The 21,737-nt window shown below is 42.9% G+C and overlaps 2 protein-coding genes across 2 annotated transcripts in view; both read right to left on the bottom strand.

Moving 5' to 3' along the window:
* Positions 1-15,865, bottom strand: part of LOC310866889 (kalirin-like) — a gene marked incomplete at its 3' end in the record, with an annotated part of 31,166 nt that extends 15,301 nt beyond the window's left edge. The window contains exon 1 of the mRNA XM_083776685.1: positions 15,372-15,865. Coding sequence (XP_083632811.1) covers positions 15,372-15,444 — 73 coding nt within the window. The 5' untranslated portion in view covers positions 15,445-15,865. The remainder of the gene's footprint in view (positions 1-15,371) is intronic.
* A 2,886-nt stretch (positions 15,866-18,751) lies between these two features.
* The window catches only part of LOC310867423 (transmembrane protein 237A-like), a 15,547-nt gene continuing 12,561 nt past the window's right edge, over positions 18,752-21,737 (bottom strand). The window contains exons 8-10 of the mRNA XM_083777508.1: positions 21,626-21,713; positions 21,152-21,273; positions 18,752-18,831 (exon numbers count right to left, since the gene is read on the bottom strand). Coding sequence (XP_083633634.1) covers positions 18,758-18,831; positions 21,152-21,273; positions 21,626-21,713 — 284 coding nt within the window. The 3' untranslated portion in view covers positions 18,752-18,757. The remainder of the gene's footprint in view (positions 18,832-21,151; positions 21,274-21,625; positions 21,714-21,737) is intronic.

Here is a 21,737-nt window from a genome sequence, read left to right on the forward strand (position 1 = left end):
CGCCCCGAGGGCGTGCACGCATCCGCCTGGGTGACAGCAGACGGCAGACTGCTGGGGGAGAGCTGGCACTTTGGCACAACATATGGAATGAATTTTACATTGGCCATATATGGAGTGTGTCTGAGCAGGGGGCAGTCAGACAGATATTTTGTGAAGCCACTAAGGGAATCAGGACTTCCTGAAAGTTCATATAATGGCCTGTTGTGGCGCTGTCATTGGGCCCAAAAAAACCCATATCTCATAGAGGTCCATGTATTTGGGCCCAACTTCACCTAGACTGTATTACCTTAATAAACATGGTCATGAATACTTTCTGCTTCTTCCAGTCACTAGTTTAAAGTCTCATTTCTCATGTCATAATATTCTTTTTGGAAAATTATGGTCCATATATTAAAAAAAATACCATAAAGTTGCGTATGTTCTGAGGGGCCGTGGCTACCGTTACAGTCTATGATCGGGAGCCACCCCCGTTCGAGTCCTCTCTCATGACCACTGATACATGATACAGGTACACATGATACAGTACACAGGTACACGGACATTGCTGGTTGTAGGAGTGGTTGCACCACTAAAACAAAACAACGAAGAAGAAGGGGGGAACTCCTGCCTCGTGTCTGGGCCAGCCAATGGCCAGCTGGTAAGGATGTGACGGTTTTTCGTTCAACCGGTACGATCCGGTTTCATCTAGTAAAACGGATTAATTTATTTAAACCGACCGAACCGTATTTTTATGTTTACCCACGGAAGCGGTCGCAACGCTCGCCGCGGTGCTCAGGCTCACTGCTGGCTGCCTGCAGCAGAGCGGCCAGGAGCCCACTCAGCCCAGCACACACACCACGTCAGGTTTCAAGTGAATGGGGCAGGGGGGTGGAGCTGGGTGGACCACGCAGTGTTGTTTGTTTACAATAAAGTTTCAATAGTTGTCACTGTACAATACTTTAAAACAGTTGTCATGTTGCACACAATCAATTTGGTCGTAGCAGCCGCCTGTAGAAACCCCTCTCCTCCCCAAGCAGACAGCACAGTGAGACCGCAGTGAGAATGCTATAGCATTGCAAGAAGCTAAGGCTTAGCTGCTAAGCTAACACAACACCAGCCATGGTGGTGGTGATGCTAGCTTAGCTTTAATAGCTTAGCGTAGCTTGCTGCTGCTGCTTGGCTGTTCAACTTCACTTCATCTCTGCCTGTAATTTCTTATTGTGCGCTGCATAAAACAGACAGATCTACAAGCTCTACAATCTCAACTCTCAAACTCCAACTAGTCTCACTCCTGCATGAACAGTGCTCGAGCGCTCAGTTTTCTGCCCCCTCAATGTCGCAAATCTTTGAGCGCATTCACTTCAACTTCAATGGCTCTTCTGCACAGCGCAGCAGTAGGTTTGCTTTGCGCTTGCGTTAGTCAAAACTAAATTAAGCGAGTGACAGCGAGACGAGCATGTCTCACTGTCGCCGTAGCAATGAATGGAGAGACTTATTTGGAATGATTAAATCCATTATTGGCCTGGAGAAAGTTACAGCCGCGCCGCCGCCTCCTCCTCCTCCTCCCTGGCACAATTATGTGCTATATGACGTTTTGTTTACCCTGCGACAGGGACTGAGAGGGTTTTCTCGTCAGCGAAAAGTCAAGCGGCCAGTGGCTTTAAACAGTAGGTACAGTTGCTCACATTTGGACTGGACACGACAGCGATATGTTTTGGACTCAGACTCATGGACCCTATATAGCTGGCCTGGTGCAGATGCGTGCAGATCACGATGCGTTAATTGTTTAATACAAATACAATGCTTAAAGAATTGATCCCAAGTAGGCAAGAAAACACTATGGCTTGTTTCCATTTGTGTGAGCATTGAGAAATAAAGACAAATGTGTTAAATCTGTCACCAAATTATGGTCTTTACACGCTATGGAAAAAAACGAAAATTACTCCAGTGGCCAAAGTCGGTATAACCGTTTCGGTCGATTTTTTTATTGAATATCGACCCGGTTTTGTAATTTTCAAACCGTCACATCCTTACCAGCTGGGCCCAAACGGATCTAGAAAGATGGCGATTTACAATTCAAGGACTAACTGCCTACATCTTATGTCCATATCAGACCCGGGGAACGCTTTGTCCATATTTTTTTACAGTCTATGGTCTTCAGTGAGTGTACAGGGTTTGATGAGGTCAGAACAGGTCAGCTACATATAGGTCCAAGGTTCAGTCAGGACAACTCATGAATGGATGGAAAATGTATTTATTGAATATAAAAAAGAGATTTGGCGATGAATTGGATCTGTTTTTTTAGGTACTCAAGCGCATCAGTCCAGACCATAGAGACTCTGAATCCCCCGTACCTAAACAGCAGATCCAAAACGACCACACCAGATCAAGTCATTTTCCCAAATTCAAGGTACCAAAAGTTAACTCTGAACTTTGGTAGATCTGCTTTTAGCTTCTGTGGCCCAAATACATGGAATAACTACATTAAAATTGACCACATACTGTACCTCTGAGTTGTTTTAAAACCTTGGTGAGCATATACAGATCCCCACAATATGTAACTGTTTTTAGATCGTTTTGAAGTTTGTCTTAGCTTTATTGTAACCTACTGTATATAAGTAATTCACATGTATAACTTTTGTTTTCCTTTTCCTGATCTTCTGATGTATTGTGATGTTTTTTAACTTGATATTGTATTACTCAACGACACTGAAAATTAGTTTAATTACTCAGTGTAGTTTAGAAAATAAATAAAACTTGAATTAATTGAATAAATGACCATAAATGTTGTTGGTCCACTCCACAACCTTCTTTCGCAGACGAAACTAAATAAAACCTACCGGAAAAAAGAAAAAGAAAAGTTGAAAACTGAATAAAAACTAAGCTATGATCCCTAAAACTATGACTGCCCGTATCACTCGTGCGTTAAGCTTGGAGATCAGTCTCTCTCTCCTCTCTCCCTCCCCCCTACAGTCAGCCATCATCGTCTGTGCACTCAATTATGGTTTGACACACTCAGGGATTTCCCTGTCGTGTGTGTGTGTGTGTGTGTGGTGTGTGTGTGTGTGTGTGTGTGTGTGTGTGTGTGTGTGTGTGTGTGTGTGTGTGTGTGTGTGTGTGCGCAGTGACACTGCAGGAATGAGGGAAATCTAACCCTTCCCCTGAGACAGACTCAACTATAATCACTGGTGACATCTGCAGAGAGAGACAGAGAGACAGAGAGAGAGAGAGAGAGAGAGAGAGAGAGAGAGAGAGACAGAGAGAGAGAGAGAGAGAGAGAAAATAACCAAATTATAAGACAGCAAAGGGGAAAGCTATCTGACAGTACATTGGAAAGAAAGCAACCCAAAAGCAGATAATAAACTAGAATGCTATCTGGCCCTAAACAGATAATACACCGTGGCAGAATACCTGAGCACCGTGACCGACCCAAAACAAAGACAAATCTTAACATACTCAGTGAGCACAGTCTTTGCGATTGAGAAAGGCCGTCATAGGCCATGTCTCCCCTCCCTAGAGAAGACAGACTATATGCACCCACTGCACACAAAATGAAACTGGAGTTACATTTAATAACCATCTGTCCACTGCACCAAGACATCAGAGACACATGCTGTCCACGGATTACAATCACCAGCGGAGATTTTGAAAACATGACAAACTAGAAATGCACTCTGTCGAGCTATGAAAATAATACCCCGGGCGATCACACAGCCAATGACCAAACGTTAGCCTGGTTAATAAACCAGACCGAATCAGCCGTTGGCAAAAATAAATTGCCTGCCGGCGGATTTCGGTCTGGAGAGGCTCAATTGTACGCCCATTTCCTACACCAGAGAATGTGGGCGCCCAATAGGGACACGGTATGCAATATGGGCGGGCTTTGGTACAGTGACTTTCAATGCTTGAGACCTTTGACTGACAGTAGCTCTGACCAATTGCGTCAAAGAGAAAATGTTTCCCTGGAAATGAAATCCAAGCTGAGCCTCCCCAGACTAATATCCCGCGGTCTGTGCGATATTAGTCTGGTTTATTAACCAGGCTAACCAAACGTACCATAGTTATACGTCATCAGGCAATCCCTGATTGGCCGAGCGATACCACCGACATACTGTAAGGTGTACGCAGCCGATTACATTACTGGCGCGCTCTGCTCGCGCAAGTAATGACAAAAAAAAACTGCCATATCTGCTGGGTGAAGTACGACAATGTGCAAACACAGCAGAAAGTTCCATGAGCTGCTGTGATAGAAGGATATCAAATGGAACACACACGGGTGCACGCCACGTGCATGCACACACACACACTCACACACCTCCTCCTAAGCCCAAACAGAGCAGTATTTGGCAAGCTGTTTGGCTTTGCTCTTTGACATGCCAGCTATTTTTAGGCCACTCGTGGTCAGTTTATGTACACGGCCATGGGCTTCCAAATATTCCAGTATGGCGAATCTACATCAAAGACACCTCCAGAATCAGGACCTCCTTGTGACTGATGGTGTCAACAAAAACAACATCCGGTGTATTTGGGATGCTAGCCAAAGACATCGCATTCACAGCTAAACCATAGAGTATTAAAAGGATAGCGACTGAACCGGAGTGATAGCTTCCTTTCAGTGGAAGTTGCTCAGTGCTTTTGAAGCACCCGCAAGAACGGTCTATACTTCCGCATTATTGTTGTGCTCAATGTTAAACCCCAGCTTCCTCGTCATAACTCCACAGGTCCGCCTGCAGTCCCCGCTCTTACCACTAGGGCCGAGCGCCTCGACGTTGGAGAGCCTCACTTTGGGGGCTTGAGCTAAACCAATGCGGTAACACCCATGAATGTTTATACATTGCTGCACTAGGATGGCATATACTTCCGAGCTGCATCAGACTCTAGGTCAACAACAATACGGTCGTGGCGACTGGCGAGCATTATAATAAAAAAAAACTACATCCATTTGATTTGTTATGTGTGCGATGGATTCTAGGTGTTGTTCACAATCATGGTAGTTTAGACAGAGTGGAGTGTGGATGTCAGGATACCAGATTTACAGATTGTACCCTATTGGCCTGAATGAGACTGTTGTTTTTCTCCAATGGAAATATCCTAAAAAATGTATGGTATTATAGTCAGGGAATAGACAATTTGACATTCAATGTTCTTTTTCCACAAATTAAGTCATGGAAAATGGGGCTCGTCTTAGTACATTCGGGGCAATAGGGTACTTGGTTGGTAATACTTGCAGTCTAGCTTTGAATTTTAAAACATCCTCCCCAATAGCACCTTTTTTGTACATGCAACGTGAAACAGAGCGATCAGCTGAATCAACACAGGCCAACTTTCCCTTGGCAGTCAAATTCACGCCAATGTCGTTTGGCTTCAGTCTAGTTTGGTACTATTAAAACAGAACCCTTCTAGCCGTTTCTACCTGTAGTAGTCTAGTGTCCCAGTGATGCAAACAGCCTGCACAAAAGAAGGACACAATCATGTCACCCTCCGGGCCGGGGGTCCTCAGTACTGTACTCTACTGTACATCTAAAAGACCACCCCTGGGACCCATCTAAAAGACCACCCCTGGGACCCATCTAAAAGACCACCCCTGGAACCCATCTAAAAGACCACCCCTGGGACCCATCTAAAAGACCACCCCTGGAACCCATCTAAAAGACCAACCCTGGGACCCATCTAAAAGACCACCCCTGGGACCCATCTAAAAGACCACCCCTGGAACCCATCTAAAAGACCAACCCTGGGACCCATCTAAAAGACCACCCCTGGAACCCATCTAAAAGACCACCCCTGGGTGTGCGTGCGTGCGTGTGTGCGTGCGTGCGTGCGTGGGTGAGTGCCAGGGGAAGAGACAGAGTGGCGTCCTGAAGCCCAAATCAATCTGTGATTGGTTAAATCTGGTCACAGGGGTTATCCAGGGGGAAAAAATCAATGCTGATTGGATGAGAGCTGGTCAATGATTGGATGAGAGGTGGACTGAGCTGGTCATTTGATTGGTCAACCCTGAGAGGATGAAAGAGAGACTTGGCACTGAGCGCTGGCTCTTCAATTAAAGGGCCACTTCACCCCTTTTGCAACCAGATCTTATGTTAAAGGACATTTTGTATATATGTATATTTAAATATAATATAATATATATATATAAATATATATTTTTTTACAAAATATTTAGGGATGCACCGATCCGGCTTTTTGGCATTCGATACTTTATTTATTACAGTAGAACTATAGTAAATGATACAAAAATAAATCACCATAACATTTTGTAAAAAAATACATATTTAGCGGCCCCATGCTCGAATGTCCCCGCCCCCCTGTCAAAAACTGCTAAAATCCCCAAAACGAAAGAAAGCAGCAAATTATTTTTTTAACACTCATCTTTTACTTTGTCTAATAACAACCTAAAACATTAACATTGGTTGAAAAAAACTAAAGTAATTGTTTTGGCATGCATTGTTATTTATGCCCATATGATGACCACGGATATGGTCTAAAAGTGTGCAAAACGTATTTTTCATTGCACTAGGTATTTAAATGATAAAAAGGAATGCTATTGGTCTTACAAGCTTTCTACAGGACAACAACAATATACCAGAACACTCACTGGCTCCATTCTGCCCTGTCAATCTGACTAAAAGCCTAGTACATGCACACACACACACACACGCGCGCGCGCACGCACACACACGCACACACACACAGTCACACACACGGCTACAAAATGTCTTTGTAATCAATTTGATTAATGACAGCTTGTTAAAGTGGATGTGAATGGACAAATAGGCTACATATATTCTTTTGTGCACTGTGCACTGTACACACACACACACACACACGTGCACACATGCGCACACACACACAGCATATGGTTGCAGCTGTCCAGAAGAAAAGCTTTCAGGAGGAAGGAAACCCTTCTACTGTCTGTCTGTCTGTCTCTCCCTCTCTCTCTCTGGTGGGTAATGAGAGCTAATCCAGTACATCTGGCTTCTCTGTCGCATGCACACGCGCACACACACACACACACACACACACACACACACACACACACACACACACACACACACACACACACACACGCACACACACACAGCCAATGTGAGTTTCCTTGAAAGAGCAGGAAATAAAACAGAGGAGATCCAGAGACCGATTAATGGAAGACAATAAGCCACACCCACCAATAGACCACAAGCCACACCCACCAAAAGAGACCAAGCCACACCCACCAAGAGACATGTAGTTATTTTTGTCTCCACCAGGCCGAAGGCATAGGGAGAGAGTATATGTTTTGCACTCCGAGCGTGCAATTTAAGTGAAATCTTTCGCAGACTTTCCTACTAGGCTGAGGAATATATGCAACCCTTTTCACATTGGCCTGTTATAGCACCACCAACAGGTGGATTTTTGACTCGGGTCAACCGCATGAAAGTCCAATAACTAAACCACTAAACCAAAGGGATATCAGGGAAATATTATAGACATTTCACCGCTGGAAGAAACTGCACTCACAATGTTAAAGATGGAGTGCCGTGATTTTTTTCCACCCTAATACATGAACATCATTATTATATAAGGAGGAAGAACTTTTTCAAACAAGTGTACAGTATTTGTTAAAATTATGGTTTTATGTGGACCACCAGTGCATTAAGTATGCGTGAGTTTAAAAAAAGACTGGCACAAAATAATCATGCAGTGCATGCCGTTGGAATTCCTAACCTGCATGCTACGCTCCACCACAGATACCTTCTATACAATATGGGACCCATATTTGAGATTTGTTGGCCCTCGGTTAGCTACCACCTTGACCATAGGGTTCCTGGACAGAAGCGATGCCACTAACCTTGATTGATAAAGTTATGGATATTATTGTTATGTATGTATGTATGTATAATGCATATCTTTTATTTTATTTTATTTTCTCTGGAGTTGTTAACCCATCTAAGCTTTCAAGCACCAAACTGCAAATGTGTCCATATTTGAATATTATTTTTGCACTTTATTTTTTGGGTATAAGTGTATAATTGTGTCCTATGTTCCACAACGCTCCTGAGCTGAGCTGTCTGTTTTTGTTTGTTTGTTTTGTTTTTCCTGTCTTGTTTTTGTCATAAAATGTAAAAATCAATACAAATATTATTGAAAAAAAAGTATGCGTGAGTTTAACCTTAGCACCACCTACTCCAGTCCCTCCGCCTCCTCTAAGACCACCCACTTGTCCTAGTGGGCTGTCCTAAAAGGACCTAAAAGGACAGCCCATGGTTCTGCTCTTTTATTTACAAAATGACAGAGGGAGGACAAATGGTGTCTGTTAATGTAATAAAAACTTGTGTTTTTGTGAATGTTAGAATCACAATCAGCATCCATATTGACCCTATTGTCACAATCAGCATCCATCCACCTCATCATCCAATTAAATCATTTAGTTTAACAGCCGAATCAATTAGTTTGATAATCATTTAGCATGAATAATTTGCCAATATATATACTGTAGGGCTATTGATTTCCTCCAGCTAAGCACCCTGGCATTGAAAACTGTCCTTTATTGACACAAAACACTTGCAGCTCTGCCCTGGGGCCATGAGGCTAGCACCCAGAAGACTCTCCACTCTTCTATTGCTCTGATCAAACTCAATTTACTACATGAATATGCCGTTCCTTCTGACTGCATTGAGTTTCAGTAAAAGTCGCGTTGCCAGATTTAAAGAAACAAGCGGCCAGGTCCACGAAAACAAGTCACAGAAATTGCCTTGACTATTTATGAAAACGTTTCAACAACACCAATCCTTTTAACAACATATTAATCTGAGGGTCCTTCACATGAACCATTGGTCAAGTCAACCACATCTCCCCTGCAAGTTACTTATATGAAAACAAGCCCGTCGCTTGTAATATCCAGACATGGCAAGATGACTTCCAGCGCGACAGATACTTCTAATTATTGCCTTTACAGCCTCGTATATTATTATTATCTATTCTATATTGGAGAAGTTGTACCCAACACATGGCAAGAAACCCAAACCCACAACACCATCTTACACACTACACCCACACACACTCACACGGCAGTGACGTCACACACTTACCTTCGCAGTGTTACAACGCTATCTCCTCCTATCGCGCCGAACGCCAAAACTCGACACCACCCGCCAAACACTGGCACTGGCACTGCCACCAAAAATGCCCGTCCACACTCACGCCGGCAATGCATTTGTTTACTACAAACATTATCGCCCCAAGCACCCACACCCCCGGAACACTGTTGCCCTTTCACCACGCTAAATTCGCCAGGTCTATGCAAGTGAGCACAAATTGCATGTGAGAAAATTCATTCACAAGCCCACAAATGCCATTCAACACACACTACGACTCGCTTACAATTCGCCAACCTGGCAACTACTACCCCGTCTTTTAAGCCTGATCTCCGAGTCTCCCTGACAGTCCTGTCCGCAGGAGAAAAACACAAGGAAGGAGAGGAATCTTCGCCTCACGATTTTGCTTATTCCTTCTAAATCACTGTATATAAAATATCGCTTACTCAGCGAATCTCTTAGTTACGTCAACATTGTTCTTCCACACTACTTGGTCCAAACTATTACAATTACAAAATCGTTTTTTATATTAAAATTATATATATTTTTAGGGCCATCTCATGTGGTCTACCTGCAAAGCCTTTGTGATCTATACTGGTAGATCCTGATCTACCTTTTGGGCACCGCTTAACGTCAGATCAGCCGTTTTGTCGGTCAGCGCCAAAAATGCTCCCCGACAGCATAATCGGAGCAAATACCGGGCAGTGTGTATGAGCCATGAAGTGTTGACTACACTAATAAGGACACATAATAAAAACTAATAACCCATCCGTTACTACATGTGGAGTCAACTCCCGCAATTTCCTTCTTCCCATAGTACGCGGCAAGGTAACTCTGGGAGGAGCGGCCGCGAACCGGCCGCGAAATTCTAGTTATATATATAGTATTATATATTGACTCAACAGCCAACAAGAATGCACACTACACGTCCACTCACAGTTAACAGGTTTTTTTTGTATCGAGTTGTACTTGAAATGTACTGTAATTCTGCAAACTGTTAATAAATCAATCAAATCAATCCTTGATTAATCCTGAGGACCCGACGTGACATCTACTTGCTTCCAATTGTAACAAGCCGCTGGCTGTATTTAACTGCCGTCGCCATGTTCAGTTCACACGTGTGTATGTGGCAGCTCCGCCCACAAAGGTTGTAGTATTTAGAAAAAAAGTTCATGACAGGTTTTTGCTCTTCATGTGACCACCGTGCTCTGACTGTAGGTGCGCTACCCGTTCAAAACAAAAATAACGGTAGTGGGTCGCACACACCAAGACTTTGTTTGTTTATTTCAAATTTGAACAGGGAAAAACGTTTCGGCTATCCAGCCTTCATCAGTGTCACTGACTAAAATATCTTTAAAAAAAAGCATATTACACACATAAACCCCAGGAAAGTGTTTCTTGTGTCCTAGCTATATGGCAAAGAGGGTGGACAGAGGTTGCTGGCATGCATCCTTCATTCCCTTCTCCAGTCAAACATCTGGACTCATCTTCTGAAAATGTTGCCACTAGGGATGCACCGAAAGGGAAATTCTTGGGCGAAACCGAATACCGAATATAGGAAACAGTTGGCCGAAAACAGAATACCGAATATGATTAATATTATATATATTTTTTCTTACCATTGCTGTCATGGCCGTACCTTAAAGGACCACTTCACCACTTTTCAACCTATCTTCATATAATAATAATCATGATAAAATGGCACGATTTATTTCTACTCAGTCTGTGTGGGCAGTTTAGAAACCATCCTCCAGTGACATCATCATTAGGAAGATTTTTTTTTAACCAAGATTATTTTACAAAAATGTTTAGATTGTCATTATCGTGAGAAAGATGGCTTCCATTTTCGCATTGCAACTTTTCAGGACTAGAAAGCCTGCAGTTTCTATTAGCTTGTATTCCCCATCAATGATGTCACTGGAGGACGGTTTCTGAACTGCCCACAGCCCTCCTATGAGACACAGACAGAGTAGATTTTTTTCATGATTATTAGTGAGGACCTATTATATGAAGATAGGTTGAAAAGTGATGAAGTGGTCCTTTAAAGCTACCTGATTTATGGCAAAAGAAATTGTTATGGCAAAACTTAAATAATAATCACTATAATGGGTCCATAAAACATTTATTCAGCTTTTTATGAATTAATTGCATACATTATTCGGTGATATATTTTCTGCCTATTCGGGCCGAAACCGAATAGGCCGATATTTTCTTCAGAAATTTTTCTGCGGACGAATATTCGGTGCATCACTAGTTGCCACTATTCTTTTTGTTGATTTCAGTTTCTTTCAACACTATTCAACACCATTATGATCAAGAAACTGCACCCCCTCAACATCCCTCCACAGTCCACTCCTCATCCACTGAACTCGCAACTTCCTGAGTAATAGTAGACCACAAACATATGGTAGGCACATATTTCTCATCAACTGTTATCACCAACACAGGGGCCCCTCAGGGTTGTGTCCTATTCAGAGTTGAATGTGGACAGAACAAAATAACTGGTCATTGAAACAACCCACACTGGGACCCACTCCTCATTAATGGTAAAACAGTAGAACCGGTTGACAGATTCACATTTCTTGGACTCACACTGGACAATAGACTTAGCTTTGATCAACACATTACATCTATCCAGTCACGCCGTCAGCGAAGACTCCGTGCAGTCCGTAAGTTAAGATCACTATCTGTTGCTCCTCATCTTCTCTTATTGTATTGCCTAACAGAAACCTGTTTCTACACCATACTGTCCATGCTTAACAGAAACATGTTTCTACACCATACTGTCCATGTCTAACAGAAACATGTTTCTACACCATACTGTCCATGCCTAACAGAAACATGTTTCTACACCATACTGTCCATGTCTAACAGAAACATGTTTCTACACCATACTGTCCATGCCTAACAGAAACATGTTTCTACACCATACTGTCCATGTCTAACAGAAACATGTTTCTACACCATACTGTCCATGCTTAACAGAAACATGTTTCTACACCATACTGTCCATGTATAACAGAAACATGTTTCTACACCATACTGTCCATGTCTAACAGAAACCTGTTTCTACACCATACTGTCCATGTCTAACAGAAACATGTTTCTACACCATACTGTCCATGCCTAACAGAAACATGTTTCTACACCATACTGTCCATGTCTAACAGAAACATGTTTCTACACCATACTGTCCATGCCTAACAGAAACATGTTTCTACACCATACTGTCCATGTCTAACAGAAACATGTTTCTACACCATACTGTCCATGCTTAACAGAAACATGTTTCTACACCATACTGTCCATGTCTAACAGAAACATGTTTCTACACCATACTGTCCATGCCTAACAGAAACATGTTTCTACACCATACTGTCCATGTCTAACAGAAACATGTTTCTACACCATACTGTCCATGCCTAACAGAAACATGTTTCTACACCATACTGTCCATGTCTAACAGAAACATGTTTCTACACCATACTGTCCATGCTTAACAGAAACATGTTTCTACACCATACTGTCCATGTCTAACAGAAACATGTTTCTACACCATACTGTCCATGTCTAACAGAAACATGTTTCTACACCATACTGTCCATGCCTAACAGAAACATGTTTCTACACCATACTGTCCATGCTTAACAGAAACCTGTTTCTACACCATACTGTCCATGCCTAACAGAAACATGTTTCTACACCATACTGTCCATGTCTAACAGAAACATGTTTCTACACCATACTGTCCATGCTTAACAGAAACCTGTTTCTACACCATACTGTCCATGTCTAACAGAAACATGTTTCTACACCATACTGTCCATGCTTAACAGAAACATGTTTCTACACCATACTGTCCATGCTTAACAGAAACATGTTTCTACACCATACTGTCCATGTCTAGCAGAAACATGTTTCTACACCATACTGTCCATGTCTAACAGAAACATGTTTCTACACCATACTGTCCATGTCTAACAGAAACATGTTTCTACACCATACTGTCCATGTCTAACAGAAACATGTTTCTACACCATACTGTCCATGTCTAACAGAAACATGTTTCTACACCATACTGTCCATGTCTAACAGAAACATGTTTCTACACCATACTGTCCATGTCTAACAGAAACATGTTTATACACCATACTGTCCATGTCTAACATAAACATGTTTCTACACCATAATGTCCATGTCTAACAGAAACCTGTTTCTACACCATAATGTCCATGCTTAACAGAAACATGTTTCTACACCATACTGTCCATGCTTAACAGAAACATGTTTCTACACCATACTGTCCATGTCTAACAGAAACATGTTTCTACACCATACTGTCCATGTCTAACAGAAACATGTTTCTACACCATACTGTCCATGTCTAACAGAAACATGTTTCTACACCATACTGTCCATGCCTAACAGAAACATGTTTCTACACCATACTGTCCATGTCTAACAGAAACATGTTTCTACACCATACTGTCCATGCCTAACAGAAACATGTTTCTACACCATACTGTCCATGTCTAACAGAAACATGTTTCTACACCATACTGTCCATGTCTAACAGAAACATGTTTCTACACCATACTGTCCATGTCTAACAGAAACCTGTTTCTACACCATACTGTCCATGTCTAACAGAAACATGTTTATACACCATACTGTCCATGCCTAACAGAAACATGTTTCTACACCATACTGTCCATGTCTAACAGAAACCTGTTTCTACACCATACTGTCCATGCTTAACAGAAACATGTTTCTACACCATACTGTCCATGTCTAACAGAAACATGTTTATACACCATACTGTCCATGCTTAACAGAAACATGTTTCTACACCATACTGTCCATGTCTAACAGAAACATGTTTATACACCATACTGTCCATGCCTAACAGAAACATGTTTATACACCATACTGTCCATGTCTAACAGAAACATTTTTCTACACCATACTGTTCATGCCTAACAGAAACATGTTTCTACACCACACTGCGTCCATGCCTAATAGAAACAAACCTTTCAGTATTACCCGTATTAAGTCCATCACACGGCTAGCACTTTGGATATCAAATGACACCGATCATCCCCTGCATCGCTTCTTTAACCTCATGCCATCAGGACAAAGATACAGAACCTTGTCATGGAAAAAGGTCAGTTTCAGTAGGAGTTGTGTCCCCTCAGCCATCGCAGCATTAACCAAAGTCCCCGCCGATAGGATGGTTCTGTATACATGCAGTGAGGACATGAGGTCATGTGTTTGTATTGTCTTGGTGCTGTGTTTTTTCTGTTCTGTACATGCAGTGAGGACGTCATGTTGTTGTGTTGTCTTGTTGTGATGGGTTTCTGTACTAATGTGTCATCTTGTTGTTGTTGGTGTTGAACAGACCTGTGAAGATGAATATCCTTCGGGACAAAAACAAAAGATTATTATTATTTCCTAAATATCATTCAAATAAGCTCTGGTTGAAAAGGGGGTGAAAGTGGCCCTTTAATGTCATCAGGCTGAGGCTCTCTCTCTCTCTATAGCGATCTACAAAATCACAACTCCTCAAGATGGGGAGACAGAGACTGCTGGAGTCAGGGTGTGTCCTCTAGTAATGCTGCATGCAGTGTGTGAGTGTGAGTGTGTGTGTGGTAGTAGTAGTGAATCTAGGCTACTAGGCTAGCCGTCAACTTTCCTCCCTTAAGTATCAACAAAAGGCCATGTTCACGCACGCACGCGCGAGCACACACACACACACACACACACACACACACACACACACACACACACGATAGAGGACTATAGATATCATGGTTCTGGACAGGACAAAGGCAAAGTGTCTCACAATAAGAGACACATTATAGAGATTCGTTCATTCATGTAACTGTTGCGCACGCACGTGCACACGCGCGCACACACACACACACACACACACAAGCCTCCAGAACCATTCATAACATTAGCAGCCCCCGGCGGCGTCGCTAGCCGACGGGCTGCTAACCACCTAACGGTTCGGCTGTAGTGTGTAGTAGAACATAACGACCGTTATAGTTGTGTCGTGCGTCGGCTAGCGACGCCAGAGGGGCTAATGTAATGTCTAGCACAACAACAACAATTAGCAACGATCCGTATTGGTTTGTTGTGAAAACGACCAGACAAAAGGCCATGCATGCATGCCGAGTGTGTGTGTGACTGTGTGTGTGTGTGTGTGTGTGTGTGTGTGTGTGTGTGTGTGTGTGTGTGTGTGTGTGTGTGTGTGTGTGTGTGTGTGTGTGTGTGTGTGTGTGTGGGTGTGGGTGTGTGCGTGTGTGTGTGTACCTGCTCTGTGGTAGAACGCTGCGGGGTCTGTCTGCTCGGCAAGCGGCGCCTCCTCGACCGAGGAGGCGTTCATGTTGCTCTCCTATCCTCCTTTCTTCTCCTCTTTTTCTTCACCTCCTCCTCCTCTTCCTCCTCCTCCTCCTCCTCCAACAGCACGGTTAATCCACCACGAGATGATGATGATGATGATTATTATTATTCACTATTATTAAATATGATGATGATACATCCAAGAAGGGAAGGAATTCATCACAGGAGACGTCCATGTTCTCTCTCTTTCTCTCTCTCGTCTTCAGTGTGTGTGTGTGTGTGTGTGTGTGTGTGTGTGTGTGCGCGCGCGCGTGCGACGCCGTGCGTGCGTGTGTCTCTACCTTAGTTTCCTACATTATTATGTTTCGTTATATTATTATTTTTTTTCCTCTCGTTTTTTTTCTCCTTGAAAGAACCGTTGGCTTCTTTTCTGCCCATTGTTCCTCTCTCTCTGTGTTCTGCCTCTCTCTACCCCTTCTCTCTCTCTCTCTGTTCTGTCTCTACCCCTCTCTCTCTCTCTCTGTGTTCTGTCTCTATCTCTCTCTACTCTCTCTCTCTGTGTTCTGTCTCTACCTCTCTCTACCCTCTCTCTCTCTCTGTGTGTGTTCTGTCTCTACCTCTCTCTACCCCTCTCTCTCTCTCTATTCTGTCTCTACCTCTCTCTACCCCCCCCTCTCTCTCTGTGTTCTGTCTCTGCCTCTCTCTACCCCTTCTCTCTCTCTCTCTCTCTGTTCTGTCTCTACCTCTCTCTACCCCTCTCTCTCTGTGTTCTGTCTCTACCTCTCTCTACCCCTCTCTCTCTGTGTTCTGTCTCTACCTCTCTCCCTGTGTTCTGTCTCTATTTCTCTCCACCCTCTCTACCCTCTCTCTGTGTTCTGTCTCTACCTCTCTCTACCATTCAAGATCAATTCAAAGTAGCTTCATGTATTGGCATGAGAAAACATGAGTTTACATTGCCAAAGCAAAAGTGGAACAATCAAGATGAAACAATATGTATGTACAAATAAATATTGAATATAAATGGGGATAAAATAAACGTGTAAACAGAGCTGTATTACATGAACACTTACGACCGTAGGTCCCGGATTACTATGAAAACCTGCAAAACCTGTCAGTGCGCCGATCCATCACGCCACCATATATGGCCGTCAGTCCAGCCTCACGCCTTGTGACCACCATATATGGCCATTAAGATCTGGATCACGAGTACACTGACCTCATCTAACCCTGGATAACCATACGGAGAAGAGCTGGACCTGCTTATATGGACCACCATAACTCGACATCTGACCTCAAACCCTTAGATCTCCATATATGGAGCTGACCTGTTCTGACATTCCATATGTTTATCTTTACCCCACAGAGGAAATATCAGATTCCACTAGAAGGCATGAAACTAACTTGATATACCTGACATATTATACATTCAATCATTCCTGATTTTTATATAGAAGTGTATAATTGTAAGTCTCTAAATGTTCTGATGAATTGAAAAGGGTGGGCCTTATTGTAAACAAGTGTTGTAGTGTCCAAGCCCTATGCTTGAACACTGTGGTTGGCTGACGGCAAGGAGGATGTTCAGACGTGTGCTCAAATAAACTGAAAGTCCAAACTTGTCCATTGAGTTCACAAACAAAGATATTTATTAGCTGATCTGTCACCTCAGCATACAATAAATACTTACATAAATAAACTGTTCAGGATACATGACTACAGCTCAAAGAAACACAGTTGAAAAACATTGTGCCTCTGCCAATCAGCAACACCTGCTGCTTGATTGGGGCCCATTAAATACCCAAGCAAACTGGGTCTAGCCCACGACCTGTGGTGACATCAAATGAGCACTACAATACTACTAGACATCATATGGCTCTTACAAGTGTAATGCTTCATCAATCATCATAGTGTCCACAGTTTTTGTATTGAGTTGTACTTTTGTTTGAATTAAATTTACTCATTCTGCAATCTGCATACTGTTTATAAATCAATACATTGAAACTGGGACTCAACTGATGCAAATTACAGCAATGTTGTTATTCAATTGAGCCATTTACACGTATATTAATTGCATTTCTGTTATACTAAATATGTTAAAGTGGCTTACATTTATTTAAATTGCCTTTGTACATGTTTTTTTTAAATAAACAAAACAAAAGGAAGTTCACATTGGTGCTGCATTATTTCATAGGCCAGTGGTCTACTTCAACAGGAGAACAGGAGCGCCACCAACAGGTGGATTTTTGAAAATGACTCAAATCATAAAGGCAGTGTGCAATTTACATGGAATCTTTCACAGACTTTCATACTAGGCTGAGGAATATATCCCACCCTTTCACATTGGCCAGTTACAGCGCCACCAACAGGTGGATCTGTTTTTGTTGTTGTTCTTGTTGTAGTAACGACCCAGCACACTCAAACAAAAGAGGCTGATGACCCCCCTAGCTTGGGCCCCCTAAACTCTCACTATAACTATAGACACTTTACCCCCCCCCCCCCCCCTCTCTCTCTCTCTCTCTCTCTCTCTCTCTCTGTTGAAAAGTAGGCTACAGGAAAAATCTCAAAGTACAGGTGAAAATATATAGTACAGGTATAGCCTACAGCTCGCGAGAGGAAAAATAGAGACCGCAACACTGGTATGAAAAACTTGTTTATTTGACTCAACATTTCGATCCCTTAGGATCTTCTTCAGGAATTCTTCTTCATTCCTGAAGAAGATATAGGGATCGATATACACGGCTTGCGATATCCGTGGATATACACGGATATCTACCCCCCTCTCTCTCTGTGTTCTATTTCTCTGCCTCTCTCTACCCCGGCCCTTCTCTCTCTCTGTTCTGTCTCTACCTCTCTCTACCCCTCTCTCTGTATTCTGTCTGTCTCTACCTCTCTCTACCCCTCTCTCTCTCTCTCTCTCTCTCTCTCTCTCTCTCTACCTCTCTCTCTCTCTGTGTTCTGTCTCTACCTCGCTCTACCCCTCTCTCTCTGTGTGTGTTATGTCTCTACCTCTCTCTACCCCTCTCTCTCTCTCTGTGTTCTGTCGCTACCTCTCTCTAACCCCTCGCTCTCTCTGTGTTCTGTCTCTACCTCTCTCTAACCCCTCTCTCTCTCTGTGTTCTGTCTATACCTCTCTCTACCTCTCTCTCTGTGTTCTGTCTCTACCTCTCTCTACCCCTCTAGACTATCTGTGTCATAGGCACGGGGTTAAAAAAATGTAGGCAATAAAAAAAAATCAATTTTTCTTTTTAAGTTGATTTTTCTGCCCGGCAACAACGATATACATAAAAAAAAAAAAAATTGATGTGAATCCAAACAAGATGTGATGTCACGCAGGAAGTGATGTCACGCAGGAAGTGAGGTCATACAGGGACGTCAGCGTGGAAGTTGTCGTCGGGTCGCGGGTACGAGTCCACCTCCATGGACATGAGGAAGTCTGCAACGAGACCACACCCCTTTTTATTACATCACACCTCGCTGTGTTAACCCTTGGCCTACAATTCACGGAAAAAACGGAATTAATCAAAAAATCTAAACCTCCCGTTAACGGAAAAAACGGAATGACAATCAATATCAGTTATCGGGGGGTCAAAAGATAAAAAAATAATATTTTTTCGCTAATATTAATATTTTTGGATGTAATTTACCAAAAAACGGCCGAAATCCGCGTGATCGTGCGCTATCGTGCACGCGCGCCGTCTCTATGTGCGTCGCTGTAAAAAATGTGATATTTTGCGATCTTTTGGGGTTGATTTGAGGTTAATTTGACTTTGTTATGAAAAATATAGCATTAGCTTAGCAATCCGGACCAGCCAAGCTATTGACTAGGGTCAAAATACTACAGGATGTTGTTGATCGTTCAACCGGAAGTGATTTAGGAAGATTCGTCTATTTTGGCCAAAATCAGCATCATGGTGCTTTCCCGCCATCTGGTGGCGAATCGAGAGAATTCACCTTCAATGAACAAAAAATGAAAACACATCTTTTCAAGCCACCAGATCTTCCTTTTATGTTAAAACGATGAATTAAAAATATGCCAATTTGTTACCCAAACAAAAACATTGGGACTGGTAGTCCAAGGGTTAACAGATAGATCAATTATTACCTGGCAGTTAAAGTGTTTTTAATAGATCTATTAATACCTGGAAGTTAATGTTATTACGTAAGCGAGACCACATCAGCCCTGTACTAGCCTCCCTCCACTGGCTTCCTGTGCGATACAGGATTGACTTCAAAGTATTGCTCTTTGTCTTTAAGTGTCTAAATGGTTTGGCACCCATTTATTTATCTGAACTGCTGAAACCCTATGCTCCGACACGGACGCTCAGGTCCTCTGACCAGCTTCTCCTGGTGGTTCCTAAAACCAAGCTGAAGCTCAGAAGTTATCGAGCTTTTGCAGTGGCAGCTCCCAAGCTCTGGAATGAGCTGCCTCTGCACACAAGACAAGCCCCCACCCTCCAGGTGTTTAGTCACGCCTCAAGACTTACCTTTATTCCTTGGCTTTTCCAAGCACAGTATGAGATGTTCGATGTTTAACGTGACACTGTGCATGTTGTTTGTGGTTGTTTTGTGGTTTTTTTAAATGAAGTTGTTTTTTAATGTTGAAGTTGTTTTTTAATGTTTTACTGTAAAGCACTTTGGTACAACGTTGTTGTTTTAAAATGTGCTATATAAATAAAGATGGTATGGTATGGTATGGTATGGTATGGTATGGTATGGTATGGTATGGTATGGTATGTAATATTTGTGATATTTTATATTTTAATGTGATATTTCAATAAAACAATAATAAGTTTTGGTCATTTTTTCGTTTTTAAGTTGCCTGATTCAGTATAGATATGTGATATTCATTAATTTAGCTGCCCCGCCCCCTTCCTATACAAACTCATTGTAACGTCAAACTCCATTTTAACCATGTTAGATGCGAGGCTGAAAGCGAGGACAGATGCTCTTGCTGGCCACGGAGACATTTTATACATGCATCGCAAGAACGAAAACAATGCCTGCATGTATGATATTATTCTTTATATATCCTATTATAGGATAAATGTATACAGGGTATACAGGGTTTGATGAGGGCCCAGGTAGGGCCGGGCCTACATTTTCAGGCCTGTTGAATGGACAGATATCAGTCAAAAGGGAGACATCGAAGAGGAAGGACGGGTGGGGACTGGGGACGGGTTTGAGGTCAGATATGGCCGGCTCCATATATACAGATCTAGGTGATGATCCAGTCTTTTCCATGTATGGCTATCCAGGGTTTGATGAGGTCATGTGTCGTGATCTTCATACAGTATATGCAGACAGCCATATGCGGAGACGATCACGAGGCGTGATGGACTGATATGGGCTATATGGAGGCGTGACACGACAGGCTTACTGATGTTTTCATAGTAAACTGCGACCTTCAATAATCTAGCTGAGGTCTGGATGAGATGCAGGCTCACGCCAGGCCTACGAACAGAGCACCGTACGTACCTTCAGTGTAATCTAGCTGAGGTCTGGATGAGATGCAGGCCTACTAACAGAGCACCGTACGTACCTTCAGTGTAATCTAGCTGAGGTCTGGATGAGATGCAGACCCACGCCAGGCCTACTAACAGAGCACCGTACGTACCTTCAGTGTAATCTAGCTGAGGTCTGGATGAGATGCAGGCTCACGCCAGGCCTACTAACAGAGCACCGTACGTACCTTCAGTGTAATCTAGCTGAGGTCTGGATGAGATGCAGGCCTACTAACAGAGCACCGTACGTACCTTCAGTGTAATCTAGCTGAGGTCTGGATGAGATGCAGGCCCACGCCAGGCCTACTAACAGAGCCACCACATAATTCACCACGATCCACGGCTGCAGAATCTGACGCTCCGAACCCGGCGGCCTGGGGGGAGAGAGACGTAGAGAGACACAGGGAGAGAGAGAGAAAGAGAGAGAGAGAGAGAAAGAGAGAGAGAGAGAGTGAGTCTCAAGTCAATTTTATTTAAGCCCATTTTAAAACAACAGCATTTGACCCAAAGTGCTTTCCAGAACAAATAGTCATAGTGCAAATAGTAATGACAATATAGCAATAGTATAAACATAACTCAACAATGAAACAGGCTAAGCAAAACAAAGAGGAGAGGAGAGGAGAGGAGAGAAGAGGAGAGGAGAGGAGAGGAGAGGAGAGGAGAGGAGAGGAGAGGAGAGGAGAGGAGAGGAGAGGAGAGGAGAGGAGAGGAGAGGAGAGGTCTTACCAAAGCGTCTCATTGGCTGTTGGATAAAGGTTGATACGATCGCTGGTCATTTGTTGACTGAGAGACAGTATGAGAGCAATGAAATACACTGTGAAAATGCACGCACGCACAC

Source organism: Protomyctophum parallelum (assembly GCF_964188405.1).
Source record: "Protomyctophum parallelum genome assembly, chromosome: 11".
NCBI lineage: Eukaryota > Metazoa > Chordata > Actinopteri > Myctophiformes > Myctophidae > Protomyctophum > Protomyctophum parallelum.